This window comes from Triplophysa dalaica, chromosome 6 (assembly GCF_015846415.1).
Source record: "Triplophysa dalaica isolate WHDGS20190420 chromosome 6, ASM1584641v1, whole genome shotgun sequence".
In the NCBI taxonomy this organism is placed as follows: domain Eukaryota; kingdom Metazoa; phylum Chordata; class Actinopteri; order Cypriniformes; family Nemacheilidae; genus Triplophysa; species Triplophysa dalaica.
The window spans coordinates 6766789-6786250 of NC_079547.1; the positions used below are offsets into that span (position 1 = coordinate 6766789).

Genomic DNA, 19462 nt, shown 5'->3' on the forward strand with positions numbered 1-19462 from the left:
TATTCATTCCGGAGTTTGATGGAACAGCTCTGGACTGAAGCAAAAAATCCCAGCTAATTTCAATTTATTTCAACACAAGAATTATGTGAACTATGGGTACCACCATTCCACCACATGTCCATTTAAGGCTTATCAATAAACATATGCGGTCCAGAAAGTGCAAGCCTTTCTGCCTGGTGATAAGGCCTTCGATAAATCTAGAAACAATAGATTACAGTATGAGAGGTACATCTTAAGCTTTCTGACAAGAGATAATGGCTGGCAGAGAAGGTCATCTGTGATCCTCTTGGACCATCGCTCTGTAAATCACCCAGAGCTGGCAGATCTCACCTGTCGGACAGATACAGTCTCTAAAAAAATGTGTTAATATCAGGCTCTGATGTACCTTTATAGTTGTCTGCTATTTTGCCTTCAGTACATTATAAGTCAAATGTATTGACCTGGCTTAGATGTATCATTTCACTTTGTGCACGCCGTTCTTTGATGTAAATTCCAAAAATAATTGATTACCCAACAGATCAGTGAAATTATGAAATTGTTTTGTGAATCACATGCTTTACTTTATTATGTTAGCAGATGAACACTACACAGGGATTTTCCTAGAATGCCTAGGAAAATTTTCCTAGAACAACATGGAGCAGATCCAAGTCAAGATCAAGTGTGTTTTGGTGAACAACGTACATTGGATCTTGTGTTGTAGTAATTTCATTTACATTCCAATAGATTAAAGGGAAGCGTTGCAAATTCTGAATTTTGCTCGACCCTCCAACACACTAACCTAATGCGTAGGAATGTCACATGTGTCATGTGAAGCATCTTTGGGAAAATCTTTATTCTTTTGAGGTCTCTATAGGTTTGCTGCATTTTGAGGTCTCTATCGGCTGCAATTGTTGTATGTACCAACAAACCTCCCTATTTTCATCATTTAAACAAAATATGTTATTTTGGATCAGTTTTTTTATTGTATACATATATTATTTTACCGACCTCATTGTACCTTTATGTGAGTTCTGTTGTTAAAGCAACCCAAAGACTTTGTATTTAGTTTGGAACACAAAATCACTGCTCATCAGAGACAGCATGTACAAGAGGTCTCTGACGCATGAAATGAGCCCCCTGTAGAGCCCCCAGTGTCCAGTAGCCACATCCACACCCCTCGCTGCATTTTAAAAGTCTTAAAGGGATATTTCACCCAAAAATTAAAATTCTATCATGAATTACTCACCCAGTTGTTCCAAACTTGCCTAAATGTCTTTGTTTGGTTGATCGCAAAAAAGATTTTTGGAAAAATGATAGCAACCGACAGACCTACTATGACCACCATTTTAGGAAAAAATATTGTGTAACACAATGAAGACATTTTAATCATTTGTCCAATTATATTTGTCTGTGTTTAACCATTTTTCTTTTGAGTTCAGTTTAGATTAGATTAATTCTGTTAAGATTTTATTTGTTTATTTAGTTAACAAGGCCATTGTACATTAATGAACATTAATGTATATGGACCAGAATAAGCAGAAGCAATGTTTCATCTGTAGTCTCCGGACAGATGAAATTAAGAATGTGGCATATGGAAAGCAAACACAGATTTCTGTGCATTCCTTTTAAAATGAAGTTTGACTATTGTTTGTCTTTTGTACATTGTATGTGTTTTGTGGCCCTTAACTTGAGATCCTTTGACCCATTGTGTAATTTAAAGAACACCATGTTCTGTCCATTAACTACACGAATGTCCAAAGACTTTAACTCTCTTCAGAAAATGATATTAACCAGTTCCCTGCTGTTCTGGCTGTTTATATTTAATTATATGTGGATCAGACCTGCTACTGTTTGCCACTGAGATGTCTAAGACAACACAAGTATCTGTATTTACTACTGATTTGCAATTATTATCCAGAGCACATGCAAGCATGAAATCTTTGCTGTTTGAGGAAATACAACAAAATACAAAACCCATTAAAGGGATAGTTCACCCAAAAAATGTCAATAATGTCATCATTATTCACCCAATTGCAACAATTTCCTTGTTCTGCTAAACACAAAGGAAGATATTGGAAGAATGTCAGTAACCAGGCAGATCTCATTCCCCATTGACTACCTTTTAATATTTATTTTCCTACTATGAAAGTCAATAGGGATGAGGTCTGTTTGGTTACTGACATTCCTCCAAATATCTGTCTTGATCAGAACAAAGAAATGTATACACATTTTGATCAACAGATTTTGGATATTTTTTTTATAATAACAACAGTTAGACTTCATATACTGTACATACTGTATATGTGACTTTGTCTACAAGCTAAAGTCATTTTTTTGTGATTTATTGTTTTCTACATAAAATCATCCAACATGTACATCCAATCATTCTGAATGTAAAGAACATTCTGTGAAAATAACCTTGAATCTTTAATATTGAGTTTATAATAAAGATTTATTCTAATACTGTGCATCTTTAGCCAAACGTTCAAAGCTCTCTCAAGTCATAACACACAAAGAAATACCTGCTGACACTATGCAATATCTGTATCAGATTGTCTTTTAAGCTCTTTTCACCAATAGCATCATGTGTGCAGTGCACAGAAGCTGTGAGATTTCTAAACATTTATACCCCAGATGCAGAACATTATCACATTTAGCACCTTGATAAATAAAGATCTTTGGAGGATCTCATGCAGTCTAGTCATCCTTTTCTCCCCTTGCTGCCACAGAATGATTATCAATTGTCTCTAATTACAATTATCTGTTAATTTAGTATTGGTATATATTTTTTGTTGTATATTTGTAGATACTGCTATACATATGCTGTATAAACCTACATCACTGTACTATGCACTTATAAAAAAAAGGGGCTTTACGATGCCATAGAAGAACATTTTTTATCTAAATGGTTCCATGTAGGACCGAAAACACCCAAAAGGTTCATTGAGGCGATCAAAGGTTCTTTTGATCATAAAAAGGTAAGAAACAGATTGTTCTTTGAACCAAAAATCATTTTTGAACCATGGTTCTTCTATGGCATCGCTGTGAAGAACCTTTTAAGCAACTTTATTTTAAAAGTGTAGGTTCATTGAATGCATTATAAAAACTGAACTATACCGAACAAAACTCTGTGAACAGCTTGTCACTTTTATGTATTTTAGAGTTAGAATACCCCGTTCTAATAAAAACAGAAAAACAAATTTCTGAACTTACACAATGATAAGCTTTGTTTTTTGGGAGTAAAAGATGAAGTTGGAGGATGGAATACTTCACTCAAATGACATGTCAAAACAAAACAAAATGTTTGCAGTTACAAATAGTATTTGAAGGGTATGGTTAGGTGTATGTTTTAGATTTTTAGAATGTCTAGCTGACTCAAACAGAGACATTTGTCCTCTCTTAGTTATGTGTGGGACACTGTTGGTCTTTGGATTGACTGATTAAATTTGACCTATTAACCACATTTGCATTGTAAAAAGAATGCTTGTCTTTGAGGTTTTTGTCAGTAATGTCATGATGATGATGTCAATCAACATAAAATGTCAAAAACCTTGTTATCACAAAATCTAATTTTAAATAATTCAATTCCTTACAACAGTACAACTTTCCCAAAAGCATCGTAACCTTAAAGGGACAGTTCACCCAAAAATACAAATTCTATCATCATTTATTTACCCTTAAGTTGTTTCAACCTTGTACATTTCTTTGTTCTGTTAAACACAAAGAAAGATATTTGGAAGATTGTTAGCAATTTTCCGTTCTGGGACATCATCCACTTTGACAATGTATGAACTTGTTGAACACAAAATTAGATATTTTGAGGAATTTAGGAAAACAAATAGTTCTGGTAGATCTGGTATGCTATTATGGTACTCAAGGATGTCCCAGATTTGAAAATTGCTAACATTCTTCCAATTACCATTCTCTGTTTTCATCATAACAAAGGAATGTATACAAGTAGGAAATTACACAAGGGTAAATTAATAATGAGATAAAAATTTTTTTTTAAATCCGGGTAGTAAGAAGACAGGGAAACAGACAGGGTGACACTGATGCACCCTGAGTCTCAAGTAGCCTATAATTATGCATCTTGCATTTCATACGGGAACTTTTTGGATACTCATTTCAACATATTATGATTTGGGACATACTAATAGATTTTTCCAATACTTTCGAATCAATATAGATGATCTAGATAAAAAACCCCCACTAAATTCACTTTTTATCCCGCATATATGTGCGTCAAATTCTGTTTAAATAATTGCAATAATTATCATTTTTTAGCATTTTAAAATGGGTAAAAGGATGTGATGAGGCCAGAGCCTGAAAGCAATCACAGCCGATGATTTAGAGAACTATCATACGACGAGTGAGTAGATAAATCAGAAACACACTCCTGTTTGTAAATGAAATGGGGAACTACGTTCTTCCGGCACAAATCTGAGCCCAGCATAACAGTTGAACGTCCGTTACTAATTCCAATCCAAACCATCATGTCTTTTAAGTTAGTGTAGTACTATGCTGCATATAGCTTCAATGAAGTTATGAGAAATGATGTGAATCATTTCTCATAATCATTTCTCATTCACACAGTCAGGACGTGCGTGTGAATGAAATAGAGAGATTGAGAGATTCCACAGTGTAGAAAGCCTATGTACAGTGTTACCTGTGTCTTTAGGCAGTTTCTGATGTGATGCACAGGGTTGCCACAGTTATATCAGACACAGTTTTGTGGAAGGGTCTCCAAACCAGCCTGAGTGCTGCACTGGTGAGTGATGAGTCATGATGGAGAGCACTTGAAAATTGAGCTCATGATGTGAATGTAATGCGAACAATGCAAACATTTACAACAGATCCAATAAATGCAGGCTAAATAAATTTGCAGAAAGGCAGAAAAACTAACGAGGAAAAGGCCAGGCAAGTAATTCACCAGAAATATAACATGTATTTATTGTAAACACAAAGAGTCAATAAATAGTAAATCACACAACAACTAGGATGTGGAAATGTGCTCTCACTAGAAACACTAATCAAATCTTTGCTTGTTACCATGGATACCGATCAAGGCATCAATTGAAAGCATTCTTGATAGTGCAAATGTCCAAGCATGGTGGCACATCGCGCACAAGTAAACTAAAAACTAAAGTTTTATTGAAGTGTGTTATCACTATTGCTGTCTTATTACTAAGTACCTCATTACTATATGTAAAAGTAACTACGTGGATTACTCTTAATTTTTAAGTAATTTTACATGCATTACAAAAACATTGAATTCAAAATTCTAATTTTGATGAATCTAAATTAACCATTACCTGTAACAATTGAAAGCATTAAACTTCTTATTAATTATTAATGAATAAAAAGTCAATAGCAATAAGTAAAAATCGAATGTATTTCAAACTCATTTAACAAATTTAAATTTAGATTTTGAATGTAATGTTTTTTTAGATAGTTTAAGCTAATGCAAATAACTAACATTAGGAATGACTATGAAATGAAGAGTAAAAATTCAGATTTACAGTAATTAGGTACCTTGTAATCAAAGACAAACACTTGTGACAACACATTTCAATAAAAAAAATTGTTAAGTTGTGTTGGATGTGCCACCTTGCTTACACATTTTTGTTGGAGTGTCCCTTACTGTCCCTTTCTTATAAAGAAATTAGATTATCTCTTATTTTATTTTGTTGAAGTTGGCAAGCTGTTCCTTAACACGTTCACTTTCCAGTAATATGCCTCGTTGACCCTTGAATGTCTAGCAGTGACAATTCACTGCTTTATTGCAAAGCTGACCTCCTATCACAGGGCCATAATTCAATTAATTTAGCTTTTCATAATCAACCTTTTTTCAGATTTTTCAGAAATGCTTGTATATGCTGACTGTATTGTGTTACTGTAACACAAGTACTGTAAGAATGCGCGAAATAAAGTAAAATCAAAGGATATGAATATGTCTCCCTCTGGTGGATAAAATGTGACCATCTAGTGTTGTTTGATGACGTCACATTTCTGCGACATCGTCGTCACGAGAGGCGCATGTTGAATCAGCGGCTTGCTGTAGGTTTAGTATTCGAACAAATTAAATAGATAACACATGTCGGTATTTCACGACGAAGTTGAAATTGAAGATTTTGAATATGACGAAGAAACAGAGACGTATTATTTCCCCTGTCCATGTGGGGACAGATTCGCCATAACGAAGGTAAGTGATCAAGCAAGCAATACTGGACACTCAAAACTTAATAAGTTACTCAGACCAACGAATAACGTTAGGATAGTATCAAATAATCAACTTTATTTCAATCATGGAATATCTACAATCGCTTATTTCCCCCCTTATGGTGTTCTGGTTTAAATGAATGAACGAATGAATACATTTACTCATAGACTTGCTATACACACACCCAGAGAAACCATACATGTTACAATTTGGGGCAAACTTTTAATTATCTCTTAGTTCAGGCGATATATGTTTAATAAGGTAAGGTGTGTTTTTTTAGGAGGATCTTGAAAACGGTGAAGAAGTGGCAACCTGTCCCAGCTGCTCACTAGTAGTGAAAGTCATCTATGATAAGGTAAGAGCAGGATGGTGATACTTTGATATTTGTGAAGAGTGAAATTGCTCGGTTGTAAATTTGTTGTGCTTGGCCTAAAAAAAAGAAGGCTTGTTAAGTAAAAAGTCACCATCAAATTTCTAAAATGTAATCTTTTGGTACTGTTGAAGAAAGTAAGCAACACATAATTAAACATGTGAGTGGATGAATAAATTTGAAATCATTATTTGAAACTTAAATCGACTAAACATGCATTTTTTTTTGTTGTAGGATGAGTTCATTTGTGGAGAAGTAATTGAAGCACCAAAAACAGAAAGAAAAGTGGAGCTGGCCCAAAGCTGAGACATGGATGTAACTCCTAATCCTTGACTCTGACAATGGACTTTAACATACGCAGTTCTCATTTCATAGAGCTACTTGCTGTGTTTCCAAATACTTTGTGAGAAGCCCTGCCTGGACCTCATGGACTCTTTTAGCACCAAGATATTGCACATAAAGTAGCCTTCTGTTGGTTATTTTTTTTAACTCTTTTAAAATGGTTTCTGTTCTTATTTAAAAATAAATTGTTGAGAATTTGAGCTCAATTATATATCGTATTATATATATATATAACAAGAGGCTAACAATTAGAAACAAATTACCACTTTTTTCTACCTTAACATGAACAATACAGTATGTTACATAGGATTGCTTTTTAAACACTAGAGGGCAGCACTTAAACATGCATACTAGGTCCAATGGTCCCATAATTGTATTGCCATATATTACAGTTAACAGAGTAGTGTAGTAGCCTAGATGTAAATAAGACCGAGAAAACTTATGACAAATGCTTAAAAATAGTATGTAATGCACAAGACATGCTCCAAGATATATATTAAAAATTGCTTCAGAGATTTTAGTAGGGCAATCAGTTCAGACGTCAGTCCAAATTCAAGAGGTTGAATGTACCATAATGGCCGGTCACACCTCGAATGTCAGTTTAAATTAGAATATGTTGCACTATTTGTAGTGGACATGCATTATCGGAACATCTCGGAGCACATTAGCCTAAGTTTTAAGGCAATGCGCTGACATTATATCTGAAACTGTGTGCATAGATTTCACATAAATTACCCCAAATAACAAAATATGTTGCGGCTGCAAAAATCGGCTTTATAAAATGTGGCATGAGTTGCCTTTATATTACAACTAGAGTGTGATATTATGACATTTTCAACTGTATAGAATCTTAAGGAAGTCACTTTGTATAAATGCAATTTACATGCAAAAACAGTTTTGCAAACAGCATATTTCAGTGTTTGCTGTTATAAGTGGAGTTTTTATAATAAAATAAGCATACATGAAGATTCATTTTGAGTCTCATCTAAATGTATCTTAAAATGTCAATGTATCTTTAAATGTCAATGTATGTGCACAGATGCACAGTATATATGTTTTGGCATTGTTAGTCCAATCCTGCACAGTAATGTATCCTCTTTGCAACTGCATCCGGTACATTTACAAATCACAATTAGGCTTTTATTGATTTTCTGTCATCTAGATTTTGTTATACGGCCTGTCAGCAGCCAGTCGTGGTGAGTGCACAGCAGTATGCTGTCCTTCAGATGATATTGAAGGTCTATGATGACCTTGGGTTCCCCTCATGAGCCAGCATCAGACACTGCTCTGTCAATAGCATTTTAACTCTGTTTCTCACTGAGCCGATCAGGGATGTGGACAGCTGCACACACACACTCCCTTTACTGAAATAATTGTCCGTAAAAGCAGTTTAAGGGATAGTTCACAAATTCTGTCATCGAGTTCTCACCCTCAAATCTGTTTAAATTTAATTGTTTTGCCAAACACAAAGTCAGATATTTGGAAGAATGCCAGTAACCAAACAGATCTCATCCCCCATTGACTCCCATAGTATTTATTTTCCCCACCGTGGCAGTCAGTAGGGAATGTGATCTGTTTGGTGACTGACATTCTTCCGAATATCCTACTTTGTGTTTAGCAGAACAAATCATTCACTACAGTTTTGGAACAACCTGAGTTTGAAATAAATTTTCATTTTTGGTTGAAATATCCCTTTTAAGGATGCAAAACAAAATGGCATGCAATCTACATTCAACAAAAAATTGTAAAGTGGCATATGCACAGAAGAATAAGAAAAAACAACACATGAAATATATCGAAATAACAAGAAATAAACAGACAAAAATAAAATGGTAAACTGACACTTTAAATAAACACCATATTATAAATATAGATCATGCAAAGGGGAAAATATCATCGAAGATTATATTTATCAAATAGATCTAATATTACTCTAGCTTTTCTCTTCTTAGTGTTTATGTATTGTCTTAAATCATTTTTAAATACAACAAACAGGGGGGGGGTTAAAACAACTTGCATTTGTGAATAAAAAAATCCTTTTGATTGTTAATCAAACACTTTTGACCATCTTCTTCATAGTTTCCATACTTAATATAAAAGAAGGTTCACTTTCACCACCTTCTTCTCCTTTATAACCATAATTGTCTGGAAATAAATGACAACAAATGCGTTCTATCGTTTCAAAATTAAATCTAATTCTAGAAACTCTCCAGATGGGTTTGAAACACGAATAGCGCTAGCCCGGGGCAGCGGTGACGTCATCAAGCGCTGGGTAGAGCAGGAGAGACAGCGGGAGCGCGCTGCGACGGAGTTCCTACAGGGCCTGCCAGAGAGGAGGGAGGACAACGAAAAGCAAGACAAACAGGAATCGTCGTCGCCTTGGTCTGAATGCATTCACACCGGAGCTCATCGGTATAGAGCCCGTCTCCTTCAGCATCCCTTCTCTTCCCGATCCGCCAGGAGTTAACCTATAAGGTAAAAACGACGAGCGCTTAAAGTTGGTGTGTGAGTGTGTGTGGCAGCATCATGGGAGGCGTTCGTTGTTTCGCTGTTACTAGAGGTATCCCTAGAAAAAGTCTAGCTGAAAGCGAAAGATTCATTAAATTGCGTATAAACCACAGAAGACTTTTAAAGTCACTGAGTGATTATATATTTTCTTACTGACGCTGGTAAATACCGAATCAAGCTGTTGTGTACCCACGACAGTACAATAGCAGCGAGGTCAATAAGAATCGATTCCTTGAACCTTATTCGCGATATCCGCGAACGATCAGATCGGAACGCTTTTGTTTTTTTTATTTTGCCTATGCCATAAACAAGTCAAGTACAACATAATGAGAAATATCGCGACGCTGTTGTTATTGTACCTCAGTCTTTTCTAGTGTGGTTTTGGTTGATACTGTTATTTAAAATGTTTACTTTGTTTGTATTATTGACATTTTTTAACATTAGTTTATGCTACTCAGCCCCGATTTTACTGTGCTCTTGTGTCAAAGGAGCAGACTCTGTCTGTAGCAGGCAGTGTGCATAAACAGAATTGAATCGAGTGTCATGTATTGCTATTATTTGAGTGATTGAAACATGGTACACCGGTCTCATTGCTCTCTGTTGTTTTTGTGGTAAATAATGTAAATCGTATCAGACATTCGGTAGTCACATTATAGGATATAAGTGTAGTATGTGTCCAATAGGTCAAAGATTTCCCGTCTCGCACTGTCAGCCCTTCCAGAGACTTACCTTCGAACATAAAGTCACGCTTTAATGTGCTTCTTATATCTCATGTGTTAGAGTAACATCATGTTGTACAACCCTCACTCTTCACTCAATGGCAAGTTGAATTAGTTGGAGATTTAGCAGAATCTCTCTCAATGGGAAGTTCTCTTAAGTCTCTGCTGGATCTCATCCGTATTCCAATATAAATACTGAAGAACTGTGTTTGTTTGGCCAGTTTAACAGAGATAGATACACATTGTCAGTGGGCTCTTTGGTAAAGGGGGTGTGTGAAAATAATTATGCCTCACTCTTTCACAATGTTCATGCTTCATCTCTCTGTTGGGATCAAGACTGCCAGAAATAACATCCTCCCCCTAAATCTGAACCCCGGAACCTCTTCCCTGTCGAGAGTTTAATTGCTGAGCGTGAAATAGCATCTCTGAGCCTTTCCAATTGATCACAGATGATGCTAATGAATATCGGACAAACACTTTTGAGGCTTCTGACACAATGTGGGACTTGGGATACAACTGCACAGGACGACAGAAAATAAACAATGTTGTATCGATTTCTGTTTTGCAAAGCTTATCAAGTTGATATACTTTTAGTGAGCTTTTTCATCTTCCACATATTTTGATTTGAAGAGAATAGCTGTTAACTATATGTTCTGTCCTCATTACAGTCTCATATTCTCCCCCATGCAGTGCAGGAAAAGAACAGTTAGCTGCTCAGCGTGGATGATGCATGTTTTATTAACAGTCTGGGAAAATGTAGCATCTCAATATTTCATCAGTGCACACTGCACAGCCTGTCATTAGTGCCAGGAAAAATATGAAGCGTTTCTATAAATAGGCTCTGTTAAAAGTTACCGGGAGGAGGACAAATTACAAAAGTTTTGGCTCCTTGTCTTATGGACAGGACGTTAAAACTCTGACTCCCGCTAGTAATGGTAGAAAAGACCTTTCTGAAAACCGTTTTGGCAGAAGGATTGCAATAGAAAGGCCACATAGTACAAAACAAGAGAGGAAAGATTACTGATGATGCACTTCATCTGATTTTTTATCATTGCTCATTTTTAATACTACGTGTACTTCAGTGTATATAAAAATGTGTTTGGCATTGCAGATTACACAATGACTGACTCACTGTTATAACACCGTGTAAAGGCATGTTTGGGAACATGAGAAGAATTGTGACAGTGCACTTTGTTTACGTAGCCTCCTTCATTCCACTGTGCCTGACACAGCAAAATATGTCATTGCTCGGACTGTTTAAATGAAAGGTTTGTAAAGGTGAAGTGTGTAATTTTTCATGTTATACTAGTATGACCTTTTCCTTTACCAGTTTATTACTGAGAGGGTGCTATAAAGCCAAGTGTAGGGACTCTTGCCTAATAGTTAAACACTGTGGCTTTTTATAATCTTCAAAACCAAGTTTAAACGTAACATCTCTTTAAGGAAAGTCATCTCACTCTGTGGGCGTTTTTAAAACACCTCCGGAGACCTATTTTAGTGCAGATTTAGAAGTGGTAGATTTGTATTTCTGTGTGGTTTAAACAAACCAGCAAGTCATTTGTCTTTATTGTGTTTTTCCTCACCAATGATACGATTTGTAATAAACTAAACTAGAGTTGTAGTTGGTCCATTCATTATCAAAATACTTGTTTTGGCAATTGTGGCTATATCTAAAAGAAGTAGCAGTGATCAACCCACAACGCCTTGCAGAAAGTGGCAAATGAGAACAAATGTGATATTATCTCAGTTAAATGGTGGAGCCCATCACAGACCCAGATGTTTCAGCACAGATCATGGACCAAGTAACACAATGATCTCGTCAGTTCACAGGCAAGTGTGGATGTAGAGCATTTGGAGCTTGTCAAGCTTGTGGATGGTGGAGACATGAAACTTCTCTTGCCTTAAGCCGAACAGGCTAAGTCAAGCACCACAGATTCAGCTCTTCCGCAGTTGCGCAATGTTTGAAAACTTTAAGCGTTTCATTGAGCTGTAATCCTGTTGCATTAAAAGTGATTATTTACACTGCAGTTACATGTATTTTAAGACCATGAATGCATCTGAGACATTTTGTGCAACTAGTTCACAGTGTTGTTATCATTGTTCATTACACAACAAAGGAAAATAATAAACAACACGTGCATGTTTAGCTGTGGGTCACATAATGCTATAGCATTTTTGGAAATTAATTATTTTCGATAGGTGTTTGTAATCATATTGGAAATACACTTTGGAAACTGCAGTCAAGGACAAGTTGTGGTATTATTTGGTCAGGCTTGTTTACTAGTGAGGTTTAACAATTTGGTATATCAATTTACAAAACCAATAGTCTGTGATTTGTTTCGTGTGCAGTATTGCTAGAAATGTATTAATTATTAAATAAATGTAATGTATTTAGAACTGGCTGTGCGCAGGTTTGTGTTACACCGTGACTACATCAGATGTGGCTGGGTGCGATTCAACATGATAAAAGACAATAAAACGCATTAGAACCTATTTTAATTGTACATTTTGAGCACACTGGATGTGGCGCGATGCGACACAACAAGCATATTAAGAACAAGCCTTGTCATGTTACATTTAATGTACACAGTGTTAGGATATCTTGCTTCAATCCCCTTTTAGTTTTGTTTTTGTTCGGTAAAGGTAGAGATGTCACCAGCCTTATTATTAAACAATCTCTTTAAATGCATGTAGCTGAATGCTCTTCAGCCTAGAAACATGTGTTTATGTGTCCCTTTATGTGCAGAAATGCTCCAGAATATGACTGTTGCGTGGAGAAGCAGGACTTTCTGACAGATATGGGGAGGTCAGAGTGAAGGAGAGGGGTGGAAAAAGAGGTTCTGCTTGACCGTAAAACAGCCTGTCAAACAAAATTACAGCTTGTCGTCCTTGCTGGCTCTCCATCCGTCTTTTTCTGCTCCCTCTCAGGTGTGAAGTGATAGCAGGCTGCTGGTTCTTTAAATGACTTAATTAAGTCAGATGACCTTAACTACTTTCTGTGAAATGGGCCAAGAGCGTGTCAGTTTCTCTCACTTGATGATGTCTCACAGTTTAAAGGCTCAATGCTAGAGGGTCTTAACCGTGAAAATGATGCTATCATGCTGATAGTGTTTTATTTTTGAATTTGAATAAAATCAGATTTTTTTAATGTTGCTGCTTTGATAGATTTTTATATTAGTGATACAAACACATAGGTGTTAATACTTTATAGTAGTACTGTGGTGGCAAATATTTGCAGGCGATGTGAAGAGTGTGCTTGTAATTGATGTGTGGAATAATTAGTTTCCTGGCTGTGTTGCAGCAGTTGTTAAGGCCACAGGATTTCATTTATTCACTTATATTTCAGTGTTTCACACCTTGGTTGTGATTCTCTATGGAAATGTTATTTTCCTGTTGTTTTTTTGTCTAATATACCTGTTCCCCCCCTGGTTTCTCCGGACGTTTTTCTTACACGATTTGATTTTCATGTATCTCACGAAAGTCTCATGCTACTTGGCGGCCATGTTTGCAATGCCTCCTGGCAGTAATTTCAATACCAGCAATATCTGAGCCCGCCTATCTCTACTTGAATAGAGGAAAACAGACATTTCTGAAATTCCAGGCAAAATCAAAATTAAATCACATATTTCAGACCAACAGTTAAACCTGACATCAACTGTATCATAACAATTGTTTTCTATGCTTAAATTGTGCAAAAAACACCTTCAGCTACCGAAGGAATTTATGAGACCATTAAAAGTAACCCAGGGTATGAGATGTATGGCTTAATACGTTGTAATAGCTTTCGTAGTTGTAAACACTACAAGCATTTGCCAGTTCTCTCACTCGGGCATTAGCTGACGGGGGCTCATATTTACGTGTGCTCTAATACAGAATAAATAACCAAACTGCAAGCATCTTATTATTGTGTTAACCAGTATATTCTCATAATGTATAAAGTATACGATAATGGTGGATGATGATGTCTTAAATAGACTTAACTGTCTTAAAGATGGTGGTTTAAAGCTATGATTTAATGCACATATGTCAGAGTCAAGGCCCGCGGGCCACATCCGGCCCGCGAGAAGGTTTTTTACGGCCCCTGGGATGATCTTGATTTATTATTAGAACCGGCCCGCAGACCGCAGCAAGCCGGCAGCCCGCAGATCTTTTACACGCACCAATACTACATTTCCCACAATGCAACGGTGACGCACCGAGCAGTAGGCTGCTTCATTTCAATATTTATTGGCACAGCAGTCGTCAGCATCACAGTAAAATTAACTTTCAGATACCCATCAAAAATGGCAAAACGGAAGGTGGACACTGAGAACCGGGGGTTTCAAACAAGGTGGGAGTCGGAGTATATGTTCACGGAGGTAGCTGGAAAACCTGTGTGTCTTCTGTGTGGAGAAAGTGTGGCGGTACTGAAAGAGTATAATCTGAGACGACATTATGAAACGAAACACGCGGACAAAAACAAGAATATGGACATGGAACAAAGGCTACAAAAAGCAGAGGAATTAAAACGAGGCCTCAAATCTCGACAGGCTCTGTTCAAAAAAGCCAAATCACAAGGCCAGGCTGCTGTCAAGGCCAGTTTTATTTTGGCAGAAGAGATCGCTAAATCAGCCCGGCCATTTACGGAGGGGGATTTCATCAAAAACTGCATGATTAAAGTTTGTGACGAAGTTTGCCCAGAAAAAAGGCAACTCTTTTTAAATGTGAGTCTGAGCAGAAACACCATTGCCGAGAGAGTAGACCAGTTGTCCATCAATCTAAAAGAGCAGCTTGTGAAAAAGGGAAAAGATTTCATTGCATATTCCTTGGCTGTGGATGAGAGCACCGACATTTCTGACATTGCCCAGTTGTCAATTTTCATCCGCGGAGTGGACTCCAGCCTAAGCGTGACAGAGGAGTTTTTGGCTTTACGTCCTATGCATGGCACAACTACGGGGCATGATTTGTATGAAGAGGTGTCAAGATGTGTAAATGAGATGGAGCTGCCTTGGGAAAAACTCGTAGGTTTGACAACCGACGGAGCACCTGCGATGTGTGGACACAGGAGCGGACTGGTGGCGAAGATACGGGAAAAGATGCAAGAGGAAAACGCGACAGGTGAGCTGACAGCTTATCATTGTATCATACACCAGGAAGCGTTGTGCGGTAAAGCCTTGAAAATGGAGCATGTACAGGGCTCCAGACTGCGACCAAATGGTCGCATTTTGCGACCAAAATTTGAGAGTGTGCGACTGAATTTTACATCCAGTCGCACATTTGCTACCAGTAAATTTGCCTCCCCCACCCTCCGTATTTTTTTATACATTAAACGTGGAAGGGGCACGTCAATGATCAATGAAATGAGCAATGAAATAATCAATGAGACGCGAGCGCACACGCACGCAAACACACACACACTCGCACTCGCACACACACACACTCGCAAACATACTCACGAGACGCGAGCACACACTCGCGTTTCATTGAGTGATGCCTGTCTGTGAGGCGGCCAATGCGTGTGAGAAGAATAGGAAAAGGCCACTGTAAGTGGCTAAAATGCGTGGAGGGGGAGGGGCCTAGAGATAATCGAGCGCGCGTAAACATCTGTGGGAAGGAAACGGAGACAAATATCATCACAACCTGATATGTGACCCTGGACAACAAGACCAGTCGTAAGTCGCACGGGTATATTTCTGACAAAAGACGAAAATACATTGTTAGGGTCAAAATGATCAATTTTTATTTTATGTCAAAAATCGTTAGTATATTAAGTAAAGATCATGTTCCATGAAGATATTTTGTAAATTTCCTACCCTAAATATGTCAAAACTTTATTTTTGTGAGTCGATCCCTTAATATCGCGAACAAAAAATGGTCAGAAACATGCCTACAAACTTAACTCGCTGCTGTCCGCTCTATGAAAACTACCCATTCAAGTTTGCTATCTATGTAAAGTTAAGAGATTCCGCTTTCAAATTAATCTACTCTCTTCTATGTCATTACAAGGGTAAGCCAATAGAGAGTGTTAAAACAAACCTGTTTCCTCTTAGCAACGGCCTGCTATAGCGTCTCACGTGCGCAGCGTACACAATCCGTCATGATCGCGCTTCAAAACATGGATTCTGATGGAAGCGTGTTTGCTCAATCTAAACACTAATGACAGCAATAATTTAACGAACCTAGTAAATGATTGTTTCGCAAATCATTGGGAAGATAATACAGAATGTCCAGAGACCGGCTTGACATAAGGGGATGCCCCGGAAGACGACGAATTCAATCAATGTTTAGATCGCTTCGACTCCGTGCCATGAAGGAATACAAAGTGTTCACTGCGGACTCAGAATTCAACCCGCTTGAGTGGGAAAATTCTTCAAAGTTCAGGTCAGTTAGTCACAAACGTTCTTAAATACCTTCTTTACAAAGTAGTGGTTTTCATGAGTTGTTTATGTCAAAGTTATGCCAATTTTGCTCTGACAAAATGTAAACAAAACATCATCTTAGCATGTAGATCTGCCTCTGTTAATGATGATTCGTTGCCAGCTCAAGTGTAAAATTTTATATGTTCCTGGAGAATTATTTTTATGAAATTGTGTGTGTATACAGTTTAAGCTGTGGTAAATCAATGGTGTAAGTTTCATTTATTTCCCATCATTTGTAATATGCGTTGCTAAGGACTACTTCTGGAAAACTTTATAGGCGATTTTCTCAATATTTAGATTTTTCCCACTCTCAGATTCCAGAATTTAAAATGGTTATATCTCGGCCAAATAGTGTCCTATCATAACAAACTATATACCAATAGAAAGTGTATTTAGTCAGCTTTCATGTGGTGTATAAATCTCATTTTTGAAAAATTTACCCATAAGACTGGTTTTGTCGTCCAGGGTCACATATGTGCGTGTGTCTGAGCTATGAGCAAGCGAACTATTGATTCGTTCATCCGACCTGCGGCTAGTGTACCAGTGCCAGAGTCTACAGTGTCACCATCGGATGATGATGCAGAGTCAGAGGTTGGTGTGGCGAAAAAAAGTCACATTGTAACTGTGAAATGACCGAAAGGTTACTAAGCACTTTGTTACTAAGCACTTTTTTTATTCTGAATGTATGGTATTTTGTTTACTATATGTACTGTCATGACAACGATGGTGCTGTCAGTTTACCTTGTTGTTGCATCTTCAAAAGTGCAGAATAAAATGTGACACTGAATTTGAAACAGAACATTGTAATTTCTGCATCTATTATTAAAGTATTTATTAGTAATACAGTGGAAATTAGTAGATTTGGTTAGCATGTTGATTTACGGTATGTGCCCCTAAATTTTCTGGTTGTGCCCCTAAAATTTTCAGTTGGGGGCCACTGTGCTCCTGGTGAAAAAAGTTAGTCTGGAGCCCTGATGTAATGAGCATCATCACGCGCACAGTTAACTTTATCAGAGCCAAAGGTTTGAATCACCGCCAGTTCAAGGCATTTCTGACGGAGTTAGAAACGGAGCATGGTGATTTGCCTTATCACACAGAGGTGCGATGGCTAAGCCAGGGAAAGGTGCTTCAAAGATGTTTCGAGCTTCGTGAGGAGATTTGTCTGTTCTTGGACAGCAAAGGGAAAGACACAACACAACTCCGAGACGAAATGTTTCTGTGTGAAATGGCTTTTCTGTGTGACATTACGAGTCATCTGAATGCAATGAACTTGCAGCTGCAGGGTCGGGATCATGTCATCTCTGATATGTACAGTACAGTGAAGGCATTTAAAACCAAACTGACTCTGTGGGAGACGCAGATGCGGAAAGAAAATTTGAGCCACTTTCCCAGCTGCCAGACCATGAAAGAGAAGCTCTCTACCAGTGCGTTCCCGAGCGCACAGTTGGCTGATAAAATAGGTATGCTTGCCGCTGACTTTCGACGCCGATTTGCTGACTTTGAAGCACAAAAAAGCAGGTTGGAACTGCTCGGTAACCCATTTGCTGTTGACGTGGAAAGCTCACCACCAAACCTCCAAATGGAGTTGATTGACCTCCAATGCAATGATGCACTGAGGGCAAAATATGCGGCAGTGGGTGCTGCGGAGTTCGCCCGTTTCCTCCCCGACACAATGCCCCAGCTGCGCATCCAGGCTGCTCAAACGTTGTCTATGTTTGGCAGCACATACCTGTGTGAACAACTGTTTTCTTTGATGAACCTGAACAAAACATCACACAGAAGTCGACTTACTGCTGAACACCTCCACTCAATTCTGAGGATTTCCTCAGCTCAGAGCCTTACCCCGAACATTGATGAACTTGTGGAAAAGATGGGACACCACCAAGTATCACCCTCAACCTCAAACAAGTGAACATTACTGTACAATCACATATTTAGAGTTTTTACTCAGTTCAAGTTTAAAAGTTAAAGTTTAATATTTGTTTTCACTGCATGTTACTTCTCCTTAAACAAAGTGTTGTTTTTGATTAATAGATTTTTGCACTTTATTTTATTGTATTTCAATCCAATTATATTTTAAAAATATTTCAGTTGAGTGGATGATAGAAAATTGCTATTATTGTTTTTTTCTTTGAAGTAAATTTAGCCCACTTTTGCTAAAATAGAAAATATAGGCTACTGATGGTGCCTTGAATACCGGTTTCTTTCATTTAATGTTCATGTTATGGGGATTTTTATATAAAGGAAATTTGTCTTTTGTGTCTGTTGAAAATTAAAGATTACTGACAGAGCCATAAGAAAATATTGCTTTATTTATCTGATCATATTGGAATATATTTGTTAGGTTTTCAGTAGGTTCAATTAGGTTCACTAGACTATATGCGTCATTGAAAAATTTTTCAATGAACATTCGAACAGTCCGGCCCTCGGCTTGTAGCTAAATTTTTTATTTGGCCCTCCGTCCATTTGACTTTGACACCCCTGATTTAATGCATGTTTACCTTGAAGAGATGCTTACTGGACGCATTCTTCTGTTATTGCAGGCAGGCTGGCTTGTGTCAAGAGGACATATCGTCACCTGCTGTTCCTGTGTATTATATATCTGATTCTATGTTTTAAGTCTCATATTTTACTGTCATTTACGGAAAAAATGTGTGCTTCACTGCAGCGTTAGAGAACGGGTTAAGGTTGCAACCATTTGACGTCGCAGATTTTGAAAAAAAAAAATGATGAAGGCAAATGATTTTTTTTACAAAGTTTATGATAGGTACAGTGTATTTTAATTTCACATTATAAAGTCAATGCCATTGTTAATATACTAAGCTATACATCTCTCTATACTCAAGGTTCCTTTTAATATTAACAAGATCAGCTACAGGTATTTTCTAAGGTTTTTTTCGAGGGAACCAGAGCTTGGGTTATTTTT

The 19462-nt window shown here is 37.4% G+C and overlaps 3 protein-coding genes across 3 annotated transcripts in view; all 3 read left to right on the top strand.

The window, feature by feature from the left end:
• Positions 1–6003: 6003 nt before the first annotated feature.
• Positions 6004–7111, top strand: dph3 (diphthamide biosynthesis 3). The gene is made up of 3 exons (XM_056750873.1): positions 6004–6181; positions 6480–6554; positions 6804–7111. The coding sequence occupies exons 1-3, from the start codon at positions 6074–6076 to the stop codon at positions 6873–6875; spliced, it is 255 nt and encodes an 84-aa protein (XP_056606851.1). The 5' UTR covers positions 6004–6073; the 3' UTR covers positions 6876–7111.
• Positions 7112–9194: 2083 nt separating this feature from the next.
• nck2b (NCK adaptor protein 2b) overlaps positions 9195–19462 on the top strand; it is a 38126-nt gene continuing 27858 nt past the window's right edge. Inside the window, exon 1 of the mRNA XM_056751113.1 lies at positions 9195–9386. The gene's annotated coding sequence lies outside the window, so the exon portion shown is untranslated. The remainder of the gene's footprint in view (positions 9387–19462) is intronic.
• Positions 14165–19007, top strand: LOC130425064 (general transcription factor II-I repeat domain-containing protein 2-like). The gene is made up of 2 exons (XM_056751115.1): positions 14165–15306; positions 17495–19007. The coding sequence occupies exons 1-2, from the start codon at positions 14422–14424 to the stop codon at positions 18446–18448; spliced, it is 1839 nt and encodes a 612-aa protein (XP_056607093.1). The 5' UTR covers positions 14165–14421; the 3' UTR covers positions 18449–19007.

Bases quoted from the DNA above. Each gene is read 5' to 3' on its own strand.
- dph3 (XM_056750873.1), top strand. From the start codon at position 6,074: ATGTCGGTATTTCACGACGAAGTTGAAATTGAAGATTTTGAATATGAC. The intron at 6,182-6,479 runs GTAAGTGATCAA...GTGTTTTTTTAG, and splicing joins ACAGATTCGCCATAACGAAG to GAGGATCTTGAAAACGGTGA. The intron at 6,555-6,803 runs GTAAGAGCAGGA...TTTTTGTTGTAG, and splicing joins TGAAAGTCATCTATGATAAG to GATGAGTTCATTTGTGGAGA.
- LOC130425064 (XM_056751115.1), top strand. From the start codon at position 14,422: ATGGCAAAACGGAAGGTGGACACTGAGAACCGGGGGTTTCAAACAAGG. The intron at 15,307-17,494 runs GTACAGGGCTCC...TGGTGAAAAAAG, and splicing joins AAGCCTTGAAAATGGAGCAT to TTAGTCTGGAGCCCTGATGT.